This window comes from Dipodomys merriami, unplaced genomic scaffold (genome assembly GCF_024711535.1).
Source record: "Dipodomys merriami isolate MVZ:Mamm:240054 unplaced genomic scaffold, mDipMer1.0.p SCAF_508, whole genome shotgun sequence".
In the NCBI taxonomy this organism is placed as follows: Eukaryota; Metazoa; Chordata; class Mammalia; order Rodentia; family Heteromyidae; genus Dipodomys; species Dipodomys merriami.
Window position 1 is genome coordinate 578,638 of NW_027206078.1, and position 13,398 is coordinate 592,035.

At 54.1% G+C, this 13,398-nt stretch overlaps 1 protein-coding gene across 1 annotated transcript in view; it reads left to right on the plus strand.

Moving 5' to 3' along the window:
* The window catches only part of LOC138810737 (obscurin-like), a 115,337-nt gene extending 102,323 nt beyond the window's left edge, over positions 1-13,014 (plus strand). The window contains exons 82-87 of the mRNA XM_069997934.1: positions 4,120-4,287; positions 4,573-4,675; positions 4,991-5,120; positions 6,231-6,342; positions 9,413-9,455; positions 11,296-13,014. Coding sequence (XP_069854035.1) covers positions 4,120-4,287; positions 4,573-4,675; positions 4,991-5,120; positions 6,231-6,342; positions 9,413-9,455; positions 11,296-12,415 — 1,676 coding nt within the window. The 3' untranslated portion in view covers positions 12,416-13,014. The remainder of the gene's footprint in view (positions 1-4,119; positions 4,288-4,572; positions 4,676-4,990; positions 5,121-6,230; positions 6,343-9,412; positions 9,456-11,295) is intronic.
* The last annotated feature ends 384 nt before the right edge of the window (positions 13,015-13,398 follow it).

Here is a 13,398-nt window from a genome sequence, read left to right on the forward strand (position 1 = left end):
TCATCCACTCTAAGGGCTGAGAACTCTGAAAAGCTGTTATAAAGATCATTTATTGCAACAGAAAGACCCAGATTAAAGTCACTGAGAGGAAAGAAGGCTCCTGGGCAGGGTCCACACATCCCCAAGTCTAAGCTTCCAATTTCTCCTCCCAGCTGAGTCCTGAAACTGGCACCTCCCACCCTCGTAACAGCATGTGACACACATGAAGGGTTGCCACCTACGTAGCTCACCAAGCCTTACTTTCAGTCTTTTACTTGGGGGCTAGCTGTGTGTATGTGTGCCGGCAGCCCTTCCTAAAGTCAAGCCGTTACACACGGCCCAGAGGCCCTGCCACAAATACTGTTAAATATGAAGACATTTTAAAGTTGATAAAGTAATATGAAGTTGATACTGCATGAGCCTGAGACCCTTCCGCAAATCTGTGGTCCAAGCCCCCTAGAAAAATCAAGAGACAGCTAGGTGCTGGTGGCTCATGCCTGTAATCCTAGCTACACAGGAGGCTGAGATCTGAGGATTGTGATTCAAAGCCAGCCCGCTCAGGAAAGTCTGTGAAACTCTTGTGTTTTTTTTTTTTTGGGTCTGGTTGTGGGGCCTGAACTCTGGGCCTGGGCGCTGTCCCTCAGCTCTTCAGCTCAAGGCGAGCGCTCTATCACTTGAGCCACAGCGCCACTTTCGGCTTTTTTCTTTTTGCTTATGTGGTGCTGAGGAATCGAACCCAGGACCTCAGGCATGCAAGGCAAGCGCTCTACCACTGAGCCACCTTCCCAGCCCAGTCTGTGAAACTCTTATTTCCAATAAACCACCAGAAAACTGGAAGTGGTGCTGTGGCTCAAGTGGTAGAGTGCTAGCCTGAGCTGAAGAGCTGAGGGATAGCACTTAGGCCCAGAGTTCAGGCCCCATGACTGGCAAAATAAATAAATAAATAAAAAATCAAGAGACTCTTGCCAGCCAGGATATTCTAAGGCTTGAGGTCATCCAAGGAGCCGTGGGCCAAAGTTACATACTGTTTTTCTTTTGGGCTGTACTGAGTCTTTACTATACTTGAGTGGCTCCACACAGGAACAATGGTGGTACAAGCAGGCGGCTGTGAGAGTATGGGGGAGCAGTTGTGTCCCCCATCAGCATCCTGAGCCCAACGAGGCATGGAGTTATCTTGTCGGTTAATAGCAACCAGCTTAAGTAGCAAACCTAATGTCTGAGCTATTTATACCAGGTCAAGTGAGCAAGAATATAACACACAGCCGGGCGCTGGTGGCTCATGCCTGTAATCCTAGCTACTCAGGAGGCTGAGATCTGAGAATCGCAGTTCAAAGCCAGCCCAGGCAGGAAAGACCGTGAGACTCCTATCTCCAATAAACCACTAGAAAACCGGAAGTGGCGCTGTAGCTCAAGTGGTAGAGCGCTCGCCTTGAGCTGAAGAGCTGAGGGACAGCGCCCAGGCCCAGAGTTTAAGCCCCATGACCGACAAAAAAATATAACACACACACTTCACAATGGAGACTAACATGGCTCAGAGCTGTAAGAACTCCAGTGAGCTCACTGCTGAGCCCGGGACCCCACCTCTCCCCGGGTAGTGCTTTGCTTGGGTAGCTAGCAGCCCGTGTGTACCACTGGGTTTCAGCTTAACTGGATGATGCATGATCCAAGTCCACATGGTGGTAGAGCTGCAAGAATCTCCACTTGGAGCCAGCAGCTCTGCATCAAGGGTGGAAGGGAGAAGCCATTGGAACAAAGCCAGCTGGTCCCTTGCTCCCTTCCCTCAGAATGGAGCCCAGTGAGGGTCATGGGCCTCCGTGTATCAGGAGTCTTGTGTCACCCAAGTTCTGTTGCATGCAAAGGGCTGATTTTTCAAATATGACATGTCTGGTGGCTGCATCAAGGACAGGACAGGGCCTAAGTCCCATAGGATACCTCCTATTGCCAGAAGCTGCCATTGGTAGAACAGTCACAGAAATCTGGAATTTGCTAAAGACCATGAGAACTCCTGATAAAGCTGAAGATTCCATTTTTATGTTACTCTTACAAAATGCCTGAGTCTGGGTTCTTTCAAAAGTAAAGAGATTTCTTGCAGAGTTGAGAGGCTGAGAAATCTGGTGCTAATCTGGTGAAGTTGGCGTGGCCACATCACAGTGTGGTGCTCCAGAGTGTCACGTGGGAAAGTGTGAGGGAGAGAGCAGTCATAGCGAGACAGTAAGCAAGAGGAATTTGGGCTGTGCTGGCTCTTACAGCAACTTGCTTTTGTGAGCTGACTTACTCCTGGCAACCAGCATCGATCTCTTCCAAGAGGAGTGCCCCAGGGACCCCATCCACTTCCCCTTGTCCCCACCTCGTGAGATCCCACCACCTCACATTACATACAGAAAACTAAGTAAGCTCCACTGCACAGACCTTTAGGGGCTGCATTCACACCAGCTCTAAACCACAGCAGAGCTACAAGGAACTGTTACTATAGAGCCCAGAAATTGGCCTGGGCCCTACACAGAACTGCCTGATGGGTAGACCAAGTGAAAGACTCAGATGGGGCCATGTGGCCCCAGTACTCAAAGCGTCCTGTGAGATGTTCGTCCTCCTGTGGCTGGGAAGGGGACCTGAGGGACAAAGGTTATTATGACTTTGCCCACATAGGAGAACAGGGCCCTGAATCTTAGGCTTCTAAGCCATCCTTGCTGGTGGAGTGTGCAACATTTACATCAGAGCATTTGAGAAAGATGTTCCTCAGAAACTAGATGTCAGAAGGCATTGAAGCTCAGAGTTGCTGAGTCCTTAGAGATTCCTAGAACAGCCTCTTGAGCCTGTGCTGGCGTCTTTGTCATGTGAATGTGGTTTGGGTCTTTAGACCATTCATTCACCTCGGCACATAAAGGGCTCCCTGCTTATAACTACATTGTGTAGGTTGGTGGCTTGGACGCTGCTCTCCAGTAGAGCAGTTAAAGTGGGAGCTTTTGCTGGTGGTCTCTGCGTCGTGGATGGTTGTGAAAAGGCTTAATGTCCCTCTGGATTGGGGACCACAGCCAGAACCGTTAGAATATGTTTTACATTTCAGCATTTGGGGGTGGGGAAGGGGTCATCCACAGCGAGTGTCTGCCCCTCCCTCTGCATCTCCCAGGAAGGATGTGTGGTCAGTGATGTTTGGGGTGTTCATACCAGACAGAATTAGTGCAGAATTTTTCATCCATATTTTATTTATTATACTTTGTAATTTCGATCCTCAAATATATTTACATACCACTACCGATGTTTAAAGGATGGATGGCACCTGGTGCTCCTTGGTTGCTAGGGAAAAGGTGGTTGCTAGGGAGGGACGAGCAGAACGGTTCTGTGCCTCGGAGCAGGGGCTCCGTAGATGGAGAAGGTGAAGCACTGGCTACGGAGGAAGGGCTGATGAAGCCAGGACTCAAGCTGAGAGAGAGAGAAAGCAGGAGAGTGTGACTTGAGAGAGGGACCACAAGGCAGGTGGGCACTAAGGCTTGGACTGCGCTGTTAGCAAGCCTTACTTGTCTGGGGGGAGTCTGGGGTGCTGAGGCTAGCTGTAAAGGCTAGCTGGCAGCAGGATAGGCCGGGCATAGGTGAGGGGAGGCAGGAAGGACATGTGGTTCATGGAAGTTCTAGGCTGGGTAGGGAATGAGAGTAGCTGAGTCCATCCACAGCCTGTGAGCCAGGGACACGGTCTCTGGGAGTTGCCAAGGAGGCCAGGGTAGCTGCGTAGCTGACTGCACATGAAATGTTTCTGTGGGGTGAGGCCTGTCCGTCCAGCCTCTGCTTCTAGCCACTGTCAAACTGGACAAAGACATGTTTAGGCTGTGCCCTTTATGGAGAGACACAGAATGGCAGATACTCAGAGACAAAGACAACTAGAGACATAGAGACAGAAACCAGCATTCAGAGACATATTAAGGTAGCGTCAGAGATAGCCCAGGACAGACAAAGAAACAGAAGCTTGGGTGGAGAAATAGATAGCTAGAAACCAAAGGAGGGATCAGACATCTAGAGATAGTGCTACAGATGTTGAGAGATACAAGTTGTCCCTCAACAGACCAGCCTTGGACCAGACTCTTGTACTTGAAAAGGTCAGGCTCTAGGATTACTACTCTTGTGACAGCCCTCACTTTTCCTTTGCAGATGGGAAGCCAGTGGAGGTGGACCCTCACCACATCCTCATTGAAGACCCTGATGGCTCATGTGCCCTCATCTTGGATAACTTGACAGGCGTGGACTCTGGCCAGTACATGTGCTTCGCGGCCAGTGCCGCGGGCAGTGCCAGTACTCTGGGAAAGATCCTGGTGCAGGGTGAGCAAGGAGGCTGACTGGGCTTGGGACCACTCTGCTCAGCCTACAACAGCAGCCTCTGGAGAAGGGGGGGGGCTGCAGCCAAGGCTTGAGGCTGGGACAGGCGAGAGGGTGGTGTAGACAGCTGATCTGAGCCAGAGCCTGCCTGCAGGCTCGGGACAGGCATCTGTGAAGGAGGACCTCAACACTTCCTCCGCTCTACTCACAGAATCTCTGTCACTGTGCTGGTCTGTCTCTGGCTGTCTACATCTCTTTATGTTTCTTGGTCTTTCCCTCACCCTGCAGTTCCCCCACGGTTTGTGAACAAGGTCCGGGCCTCTCCCTTTGTGGAGGGAGAGGATGCACAGATCACTTGCACTGTGGAAGGTGCCCCATACCCTCAGATCAGGTGAGGCTTGGGACTGCAGCCTCTGTCCGAGGTGCAAGGGCTGGGTAGCACAGTCCCTTGGTCAGGCTCAGGCTGGGACAAAGAGAATGGACATTATGGGGCCAAGACTCATGCTAGACATGGGGTTCCCTGTACCCAGCAGGACACGGCCAGGCCGGGTCCTCTGACTTCCCAAGGGCGGGCGGGTTGAGGACAATGGAATCTGGGGATAGCACACTGGGGTGGGTTCCCAGCACAGGGTGCCGCAGATGAGCAAAGGCGCTGAGCACCTAGCAGAGGGTGGCCCAATCCCTGTCTCTCCGGCGCCTGTTCCAGGTGGTACAAGGACGGGGCCCCGCTGACCCCTGGCAGCAAGTACCGAATGCTGAGTGAGCCCCGTAGTGGTGTGCTGGTGCTGGTGATCCGGACAGCCACGAAGGAGGACCTGGGGCACTATGAGTGTGAGGTAAGGTGTGTGGGGAGGGACACTTCTCCTCACCAGCCATCCTCTGTGTCACCCTTCATCTTCAGCCACCCCACCCCCATGCACAGGCCTTGCCCATCTCTGCCTGTGGCTTCCTCTTCACATCAGGTCAGGTCCCCACCAACTGACCCCTTGCCACCATCTTGGGATTGCCACCTGGTCTTTACCTCCAGGGGAAGACCTGGTACTGACCTGGTCTTTCCTCACGTGTGTAGAGATGTAGTGATGTTGCCCAGCACAGGACTTTTGGCCTGACACATAGCAGTGTTACCCTCTGCTCCTAGAGTCTGCATCCACAAGTCTGTGGTTGGAGCCAGTCAGAGTCCTCTGGGCCTCCGAAGTCCTGCCTTTCCTTACAGTAATCCTAAGTAGGTCATGCTCACTATGGATGTCCCTAAAGCCCCTGACTCTGGCCTCTGTCTGGCTCTCCTGGGGTTCTTATTTGTGTGGCTTCTTCGTGAACTAAAGGAGCCTGCTCTACAGGGAAGCCTGCTAGGGAGCAGGAGCTCCAACATTAGCTCTGGATCTAACTGAAGATTTGGATGCACATCGCCACGTGCAATGCTTTCACTCCCAGTCAGATTCTCACTTTTAGCCAAGTACCAGTGGCTCACCCCTGTAATCCTAGCTATTCAGGAGGCTAAGATCTAAGGACCATAGTTCAAAGCCAACTCAGACAAGAATGTCCACAGGATTCTTATCTCCACTAAAACTACCAAAAAGGCCAGAAGTGGAGTTGTAGCTCAGGTGGTAGAGCACTAGCCTTGAGCACAAAAGCTCAGAGACAGCACCCAGGCCCAGACTTCAAGCCCCAGGACTGGTTTAAAATCAAAAAGATTCTCATTATGTACTCACGTGCTCTGCTCCCCAAGGCCAGTAACCAGATTGGGTGGGGCAGGCAGAGAGAAGCTCCATCATTATAGAGACCTTGTATGAATATCATAGCTGGGCAGAGAGCCCTTTGCCCTGCGGGAGACACAGTCAAGGTTGGGAACTCCATGCTCCTGGCCACCAGAGTGACCCCAGCAGGATAGCCAGACCCCTCTGGGGAGCCCTAGATTCTCAGAGGACCTCTGCCATTCCATTTTGCAGCTGGTAAATCGGCTGGGCTCAACACGTGGTGGCGGAGAGCTGTACATGCAGAGCCCTGCACTGAGGGCCCAAGACCAGCGCCACCGGGAGCAGCTCGTGGCTGCTGTGGAAGGTAGGTCCCGCCGTGCTGGGCTTACTAAGTCTTAGGCCTTGGGTTGCACTCTCCGTGGGCTTGAGCGGAGCCCAGTGAAGCTGAAACCATCACCCCTCCAAGCAGGATGTGCTGCCTTGATGAGGGGCCAGGGTTGGCATCTCAGGGAAGGAAGGGCGGTAGCTGGAAGGGAGGGGCCAGAGAAGGCAGCTGCAGGGCATTCTCAGTCCATGTGTAGTCTGGCGGAGCCCATGCCATGAGCCTGCTGTGAAGACTGGAGAAGCAGCCTTGGGTGGGCAGAGGATCTTAGAGCCCTGCTCAGTGCTCTGCACAGCAGGAAATGTGCACGAAGACCACATCTCAGCCTTACTGCTAGTGATCAGGGAGGCCCTGTGCAGGTGACAGGAGTAGTAAAAGACTGGAGGTTGGTGGCTCAGGTTGGAACCCTAGCTACTCAGGAGGCTGAGATCTGAGGATCACAATTCAAAGCCAGCCCAGGGAGAAAAGTCCATGAAACTTTTATCTCCAGTTAACTACCAAAAGCTGGACATGGAGGTAGTATAGTGCCAACTTGGAGTGAAAAAGCCAAGATCAAAAGGCCCTGAGTTTCAAGCCCCAGCACTGGCCCAAAAAAAGAGTGGGTGGCAGGAGACTTTCGTGGCGTGCAGCAGGTATTCCCGGTTCCCTGCTCCAGGCTGGGTGTGGCCCTGTAGAGGTCAGATCATTTGTTTAGTGTCCCTGGCCCGACTCGGGTCAATTGCTGGGTCCCTGAGAGGAAATAGGCTTCAGAATAAGCCACACTGGGGACAGAAGGGGACAGAGGTTATGACATGTTACTCCTGCAAGGTTCCAGCTGGCTCAGCCTGTCAGGACGGAGAGGAGGCAATGGGAGTCCTTCCTGTGCTTCCCAGTTGCAGCTGTGCACCTGGAAGGGGCTGCTGGAAAACTTCTCTTCTCTTGGGGTCTTGGAGCAGAGGCTGGGCCCACCCCTGGTGGGCCTGCAGCTCCCACAGTAGAATGGAGTTGAGTTGACACCCTCGAGGCCTGACACCTGGCCACTGTGGTGTTTGGCCACTGGAAACCATCCCTTTGAGGTTGAATCCCTGAGCTCTCTCCCTCTGAAGACCTTCCCAGAACTCAGGCCCTTGGACCCCGGAGCTCAGCCTTGGGACCTGGAATGCAGTCCATAGTTCTCACGGAGACTTGTTCTTCAACAGACAGAGGTCCTTTCGCCCTGTCCCTGACAGGGCCACAGATACTGGCCACGTCCCTTTCTACTGATAGTCTCCCGTGTCTGATTGGTGTCCCCGAAGGCCCCAGGGTACCCGTGGGCCCCACCGCTGGGTGACCATACACTATGTGCAGCTGCTTTTGCCGCCACCGGCACGTCCACATCTCATGGTTGGGGACAGAGCATCTTCTACTGTCGTTCACTTGGTTATCACAAGGAGTCTCTTTCTGGGCACAGAGGAGGGGGGCAGCGTTGGAGAGCAGGCCTTGGGGCCCACCAGTGCCAGCTGCGTCGTTGATACTCTGGTGAGGCAAGAGGCTGGTTCTTGAAGACCTGGAGTTGGAGCCCAATGCCTCCCCGCTTCCTAACTCCTGTCCTGCCGCTTCTTCTTAACCCTGTGGCTCTGCCGGCCCGGGCAGGCCTGGCTGGGAGGGCGTTGCCCTCTGGCTTGTGAATTGCACCAGGCAGGAGCCCTGCTTTGCACAGCTGCGCCCCTCCTGTACTTGCCAGTACTCACTCAGGCCCACAGCTGGTCATCAGCAGCTGAGGACCATGGATGAAGGTGCTAGGGATTTGGCAGCCCAGAGGGTCCTGTCTACCGTCCCCAAAGCTAGAAAGGGGGAGCCTGTTGGGAAGGACAGAGGAAGACGTCCTGAGCTTTCTCATCATCCTGTTTCTTGAAAGTGGTGAAAATGCGGGCTATCTCTGGGATCCATGGAGCTTTATGGCTGAGTGCCAGTCTTCCTCTCTCCATGGTCATCCCTCCCTAGAAGGAAGCCTGCACAAACACATATGCATGCACATGTGTGAGTACACACATGTGAGAAGCACATGTGCATATACCTACATATATACATGTATACACCTGCATGCACTTGCGTATAATTGCAAGATATATGCATGTATATGCACACACACAGGAATGGCATCTTCCAAATGCACAGGCACAGCAAGTACTTTAGTTCTTTAGTGCACTTCATCTGAGACATGTTGAAAATTCTACCTAAGAGAAAACCTATTTATGTGACGGTGTAGCAAAGCAGGAAATGACACAGGCGAAGTGCTGTGGGCCTCCAGCTCAGTTTTCCCCATAAGGTATGATACAAAGGGCCGATGAGATGTGAGGGTACGGGTAGAAGCTGCCTGCTGGCCTGCTGGCCAGGCAGGTGCTCCGCTCCCAGGTGAGCCCCATCCTGTCCACACCTCTGGTCCTCCCCCAGTGAGGTGGGTCCTGCTGGCTCTGGAGAGTAGGCAGCTGGGACAAGCAAGAGAGGCCACCGAGGTTGTGGGCTGTGAGTACTGTAGGAAGACAGCTTGCTCTTCTCATGCAGAGGTCAAGACCCTTCTCGGGTGCCCTGTGGGGGCTGCTTTTGGAAGGACAGCTGTGACCTCGTACCATGAGCTCAGACATGCATTTTTAGGCCTCCAGTGTCCCTCATCTTTTGGCTTTTAGGATTTGGGCTGAAAAAGACATCAGCATCCAGTTCCAGTGTGGCTGCTGGTGCTTAGGAAGTGTTTCTGTGTCTGAGATGGGGACCAGATGCTTGACAAGTTTCCAGGGCAAGCCGACCCATGAGCTGAGGGAGGACCTGTGCTCCCAACAGGCATCCTGGGTCTTCTCCTGTGTGATGCATTATTGCCACACACAGACTTCGTCACCTCCTTTTCAAAGATGAAGGAGGCCTAGCACTCCAAGCTGAGCGGGACTGCCAGAGAAACACTTCCAGGCAGAACTTAGCCAGACTCCTAAGCTGAGCAGATTTCCACACTGCCATGCCACTCAGGTGGTCAGTCTCCCCCTACCCCACCCTGGCACTGGCTGGAAGGTAACCCTTGCTGTTCCGACTGTTTTCTTTGTAGTCACTGAGCAGGAGACTAAAGTCCCCAAGAAAACCGTCATCATGTAAGTGCAGGCGTGTTTCTAACCTTCCTTCTGACTGCAGTGTGCCCGCATGCCGCTAACTTGGACCTGCCGAGCTCTTGCCTGTGTCTCCTGGCCACCTGCTTGCTTGGCTGCCTGCACACGTGGCCTTTGCATGCCCCTTGCAGATTCTTGCAGACACCTGGGCAGCCACTTTTCCTATGCCACTGGCTTCCCACACTTCACATCTTTTCTAGGGTCTCCATGCCTTACCCATAGCTCCCTTTCCCCAGTAGAGCAACTTTGTTCTGCTCGGTCAGGGCCTGGATGCCAATTGCCACAAGTTAGGCTGAGAATGTCTCCTCCATAGGCCGGAGACATAACTCTGCCCCTGTCTGCCCGGAGCATCTGGGGCCGTGTTATCCAGCAGAAGTTGTGGTGGTAGGAATAGCGTATCTTCACTGCCCTGTGTAGCAGACAGTAGCTACATGTTTGTTTTGAGCACTTGAAATGTGCTAGTGTAACTCCAGACTGAGTTTTGAGGAAACAGCATGGGGACAGACCACTCAGGAGCCCAGGGGGGTGACCCGTGTGTCCTCATGGACGCAGCAGAGGGAAGATGCTGGAGTGACCAGATGCCTAGCGCCACCCAGCCCTGCCCTCACAGCAGACTAGGGCATTAGGTAACAAGTGGCACCAGCGTTGGAGAAGGCTCTGACTTAGCTGCAGGCCCAGGTTGGAGGCCTGAGTTTCAATGTTAGGTGCAGTGGAACATTTCTTTTTTTACCAGATGAGGACAGAGATCTTGAGCATTCCAAAGGTCACATGTCTGTGACCTGTTCTTGGGAGCAACTGCTTCTGGATGAAGCCCCGATTTAGGCAAAAGAATAGACAAGAGAGAGGAATGTCTCAGGTGCAGTCCACACCTGGGGACAGCACCACACGGCCGCCATGTGTCTCCAGCCCCCTCTGCCTGACCCTGAGGGAAGGTTAGGACAGTGGAGCCTGTGTCTTGTCGGTTTGTTCTTACACCTGCTGGTCGCTTTCGAGGAGGACCTGGGTGGCTAATGTGTTTCTGACTTGGCCCCGAGGAAGTATAGAGCCATTCTCACCCCCTCTGCTCATATCTGTGAGAAAGGTAGAACACTCCAAGGCTGTCGGACGAGAAAGCTTGCAGAGTCTCTGGATATAACTAACATCCACCCTCACGTACCTGGCGCTGCATCCTGCTTCTTCCCAGACATTCTAGTCCTGTTTTGGAAGATGAAACCCAGAAAGGAAGGGCCTGTCTCAGTCACATGCCCTGTGACAGCCAGTCCAAGTCTGGAGCTAGCTGTCCAGCTTAGGTTTACCCTTCAGCCTGGCTGGGGCTTCACTAGCCTCATACCTTCCCCCCAGAGGCCAGGAGCAGAGGCTGCAGGTGAAACTGGCTCTGGCCTGCACTTAGCCTGTGCATGCTGCTGTTACAGCGCTGCAGCTGTCCTTAGCCGTACCCAGTGCACCCTCCCCCACAGAACACAGCACAAAGCCTGCTCGTGGGTTCGATGAGGAGAGACTGGCACAGGGAGACATCATATTCTGGACCTTACCTGGTTTTTGGAGATGCCTGTCTGTGTGATGTGGCATGGGCCTTCCAAATACTGGACTGTTCTTTTAAGATCCCGTGTAGAGTCTGAAGCTAGTCCTATGCAACTTTGTGCTTTGTTTCTTCAACTTTTGGATTGGAGGTGGTTAAAAACTGGGTTCGAGAGCATGTGTAGGAGTTGGTGCACTCTCATTCCCCCTCCTACTCACGCATACGCATTAACTGGCATATGCTGATGGCATGGTGAGGCTGCAGGTCTCTGTACCCACCTCCTCTTGGGCCCTCTCCCCCCACCAGAGAGGAGACCATCACCACCGTGGTGAAGAGTCCTCGTGGCCGACATCGGTCCCCTGGCAAATCCCCCTCCTGCTCACCTTCCCGCCGCTCTGCCAGCCCTCCACGGCCAGGACAGCTGGCTACCGAGCTGTTGTACCCACCGAGGTCCAGCCAGCCCCGCACACTCAAAGTGGAGCCCGACCGGAAGCCTGCTGTACCTACACTGTTTGTGACGGAGGCTGAGGCCCTCTCTCCAGCTCATCCCAGCGGTGCTGGGCCCCGGCCTGAGTGGCTGGAGGTTGAGGAGACCATTGAAGTCCGAGTGAAGAAGACAGGATCACCGGGCGTGTCTCCTGTCAGAGAGAGCCCTGGCAGCTTAGGGGAGCTGCTCTTCACACTACCTAGAGGGACCCCTAGGGAGGATCCCAACACCAATAACTCCAACAACAAGCGACTGGACCAGGAGTCTGGAGCTCAGGGCACAGCTGCGGCATGTGTCAGTGAGCCTCTGTTTTTCTGTGTGCACACTGGGAGCTCTGCCAGCCCTGAGCCAGAGGAGGTGAGCGCCGAGGAGACGGCGGGGGAGAGTGATGGGGACGGAAGCACCGTTGTGACAGAAGAACCCCAGGACACCGGCGGCCTTGGGAGCCGTGACCCCAAAATTCTCACACATAATGGCCGTGTGCTAACCCTGGCTGATCTAGAAGATTATGTGCCCCAGGAAGGGGAGAATTTTGGCTGTGAGGACTCTGTGCCCCACATTCCTGACGATCCACCCTGCGAGGTCTCCGTGCTCCAGAGAGAGATTAGTGAGCCGACGGTGGGGCAGCCCGTCCTGCTCAGTGTGGGGCATCCACGTCCACGGGGCCATCAGGGCCCACCTGGCTTCTTCAGGTTGGGACGCCAGGTTTGCAGCCCAGAGGGTGCCTCCTTCCTTGTGCGGGAGGCCCAAGAGCCTGTGAGCAGCACCCCCTGGACCGCGTCCTTCTGTGCCCAGCTCCAGCGCTCTGCAGACAGTGGCCAGAGTAGCTTCAAAACGGAGGTTTCCACCCAGATGGTTGGCTTTGGGACTGTGGGAGAGACAGTCACTCTGCACATCTGCCCAGATGAGGATGAGGCTCCTGGCCCCTCCCAGAGCTGAGGCTGCACCAGCTGGTGAGACGCTCAGAGCCAGATACTCTCCATGTGCTGCCATTGTGACGTGGGGACAGCAGGGAGGGAAGCTGCTTGTAGCCCTGCTGGGCACTCTCATCTGACCTCAGGAAACTCCCAGCTCACCTTGGAATGTGCGCTAGGACTGCTGACACCCTTGCTGATCAAGTATGAGCATGAGCCAGCCCACCGCCTGTCCTGGCCCTTCTACCTCACTGGATCTGATCTTCAGCGGGGAGGACTGGACAGAGCCCCATAACGTTGGAAAGTGTTCAGTCACCTCAAACGAGCCTTGGCAAGGAGCAGCTTCTTCCTGGCTTGTCAGGGCCACACACAACACAAATCAGGGCATCTGTCTTCTCACTGTGGGTCCCAGCTGCCAGGCCTGTCCTGCAGGCTGGGAGACTGTGACCCAAGACTCGTCTCTTGAGGGATTTTCCTTGGACCACATCCAAGGCGTGTGTGGCCCCCATCACCAGCTCTGAAGATCTTCTGGCATCTTCTCTGCAAGGTGGACAAAGGCTCTGCAATTGGGAAGACACCCCATCTCTTGCTCTGATAGAAACAATAAAAATCTCCCTGCTGCTCTTCTCTGTTCCTTCTTGCTTTTGCAACTGGCTTCCCAGGGTCTCCTCCAGCTGTAGCCCTGGGTGGGCTTTAGCCAGCCACCCCCATTCCTTGATTCCAAGGTCACACTGGGGCCATGTAGGCCCACTCACCTTCCCCAGTAAAGCACCCATATGTCCCATCCCAGCCTTTCTGAGGCTCTGGGTAAACTTGTGGCCGCACATGGACCTAATTTGTCCACATACAAGTTGTGGGAGCAGACCCCAGGGACACATGGGTTGGCCAAGATAGTCACTAATAGTCATTCTGGACTTCCAGGGGCCTGAGCAGCTCTTTCTGAGCCCTGGACAGTTTGCTGTAGACCAGGTGGGCTTTGGGGAGTCACACGTGTGACCGGCCGGAGCA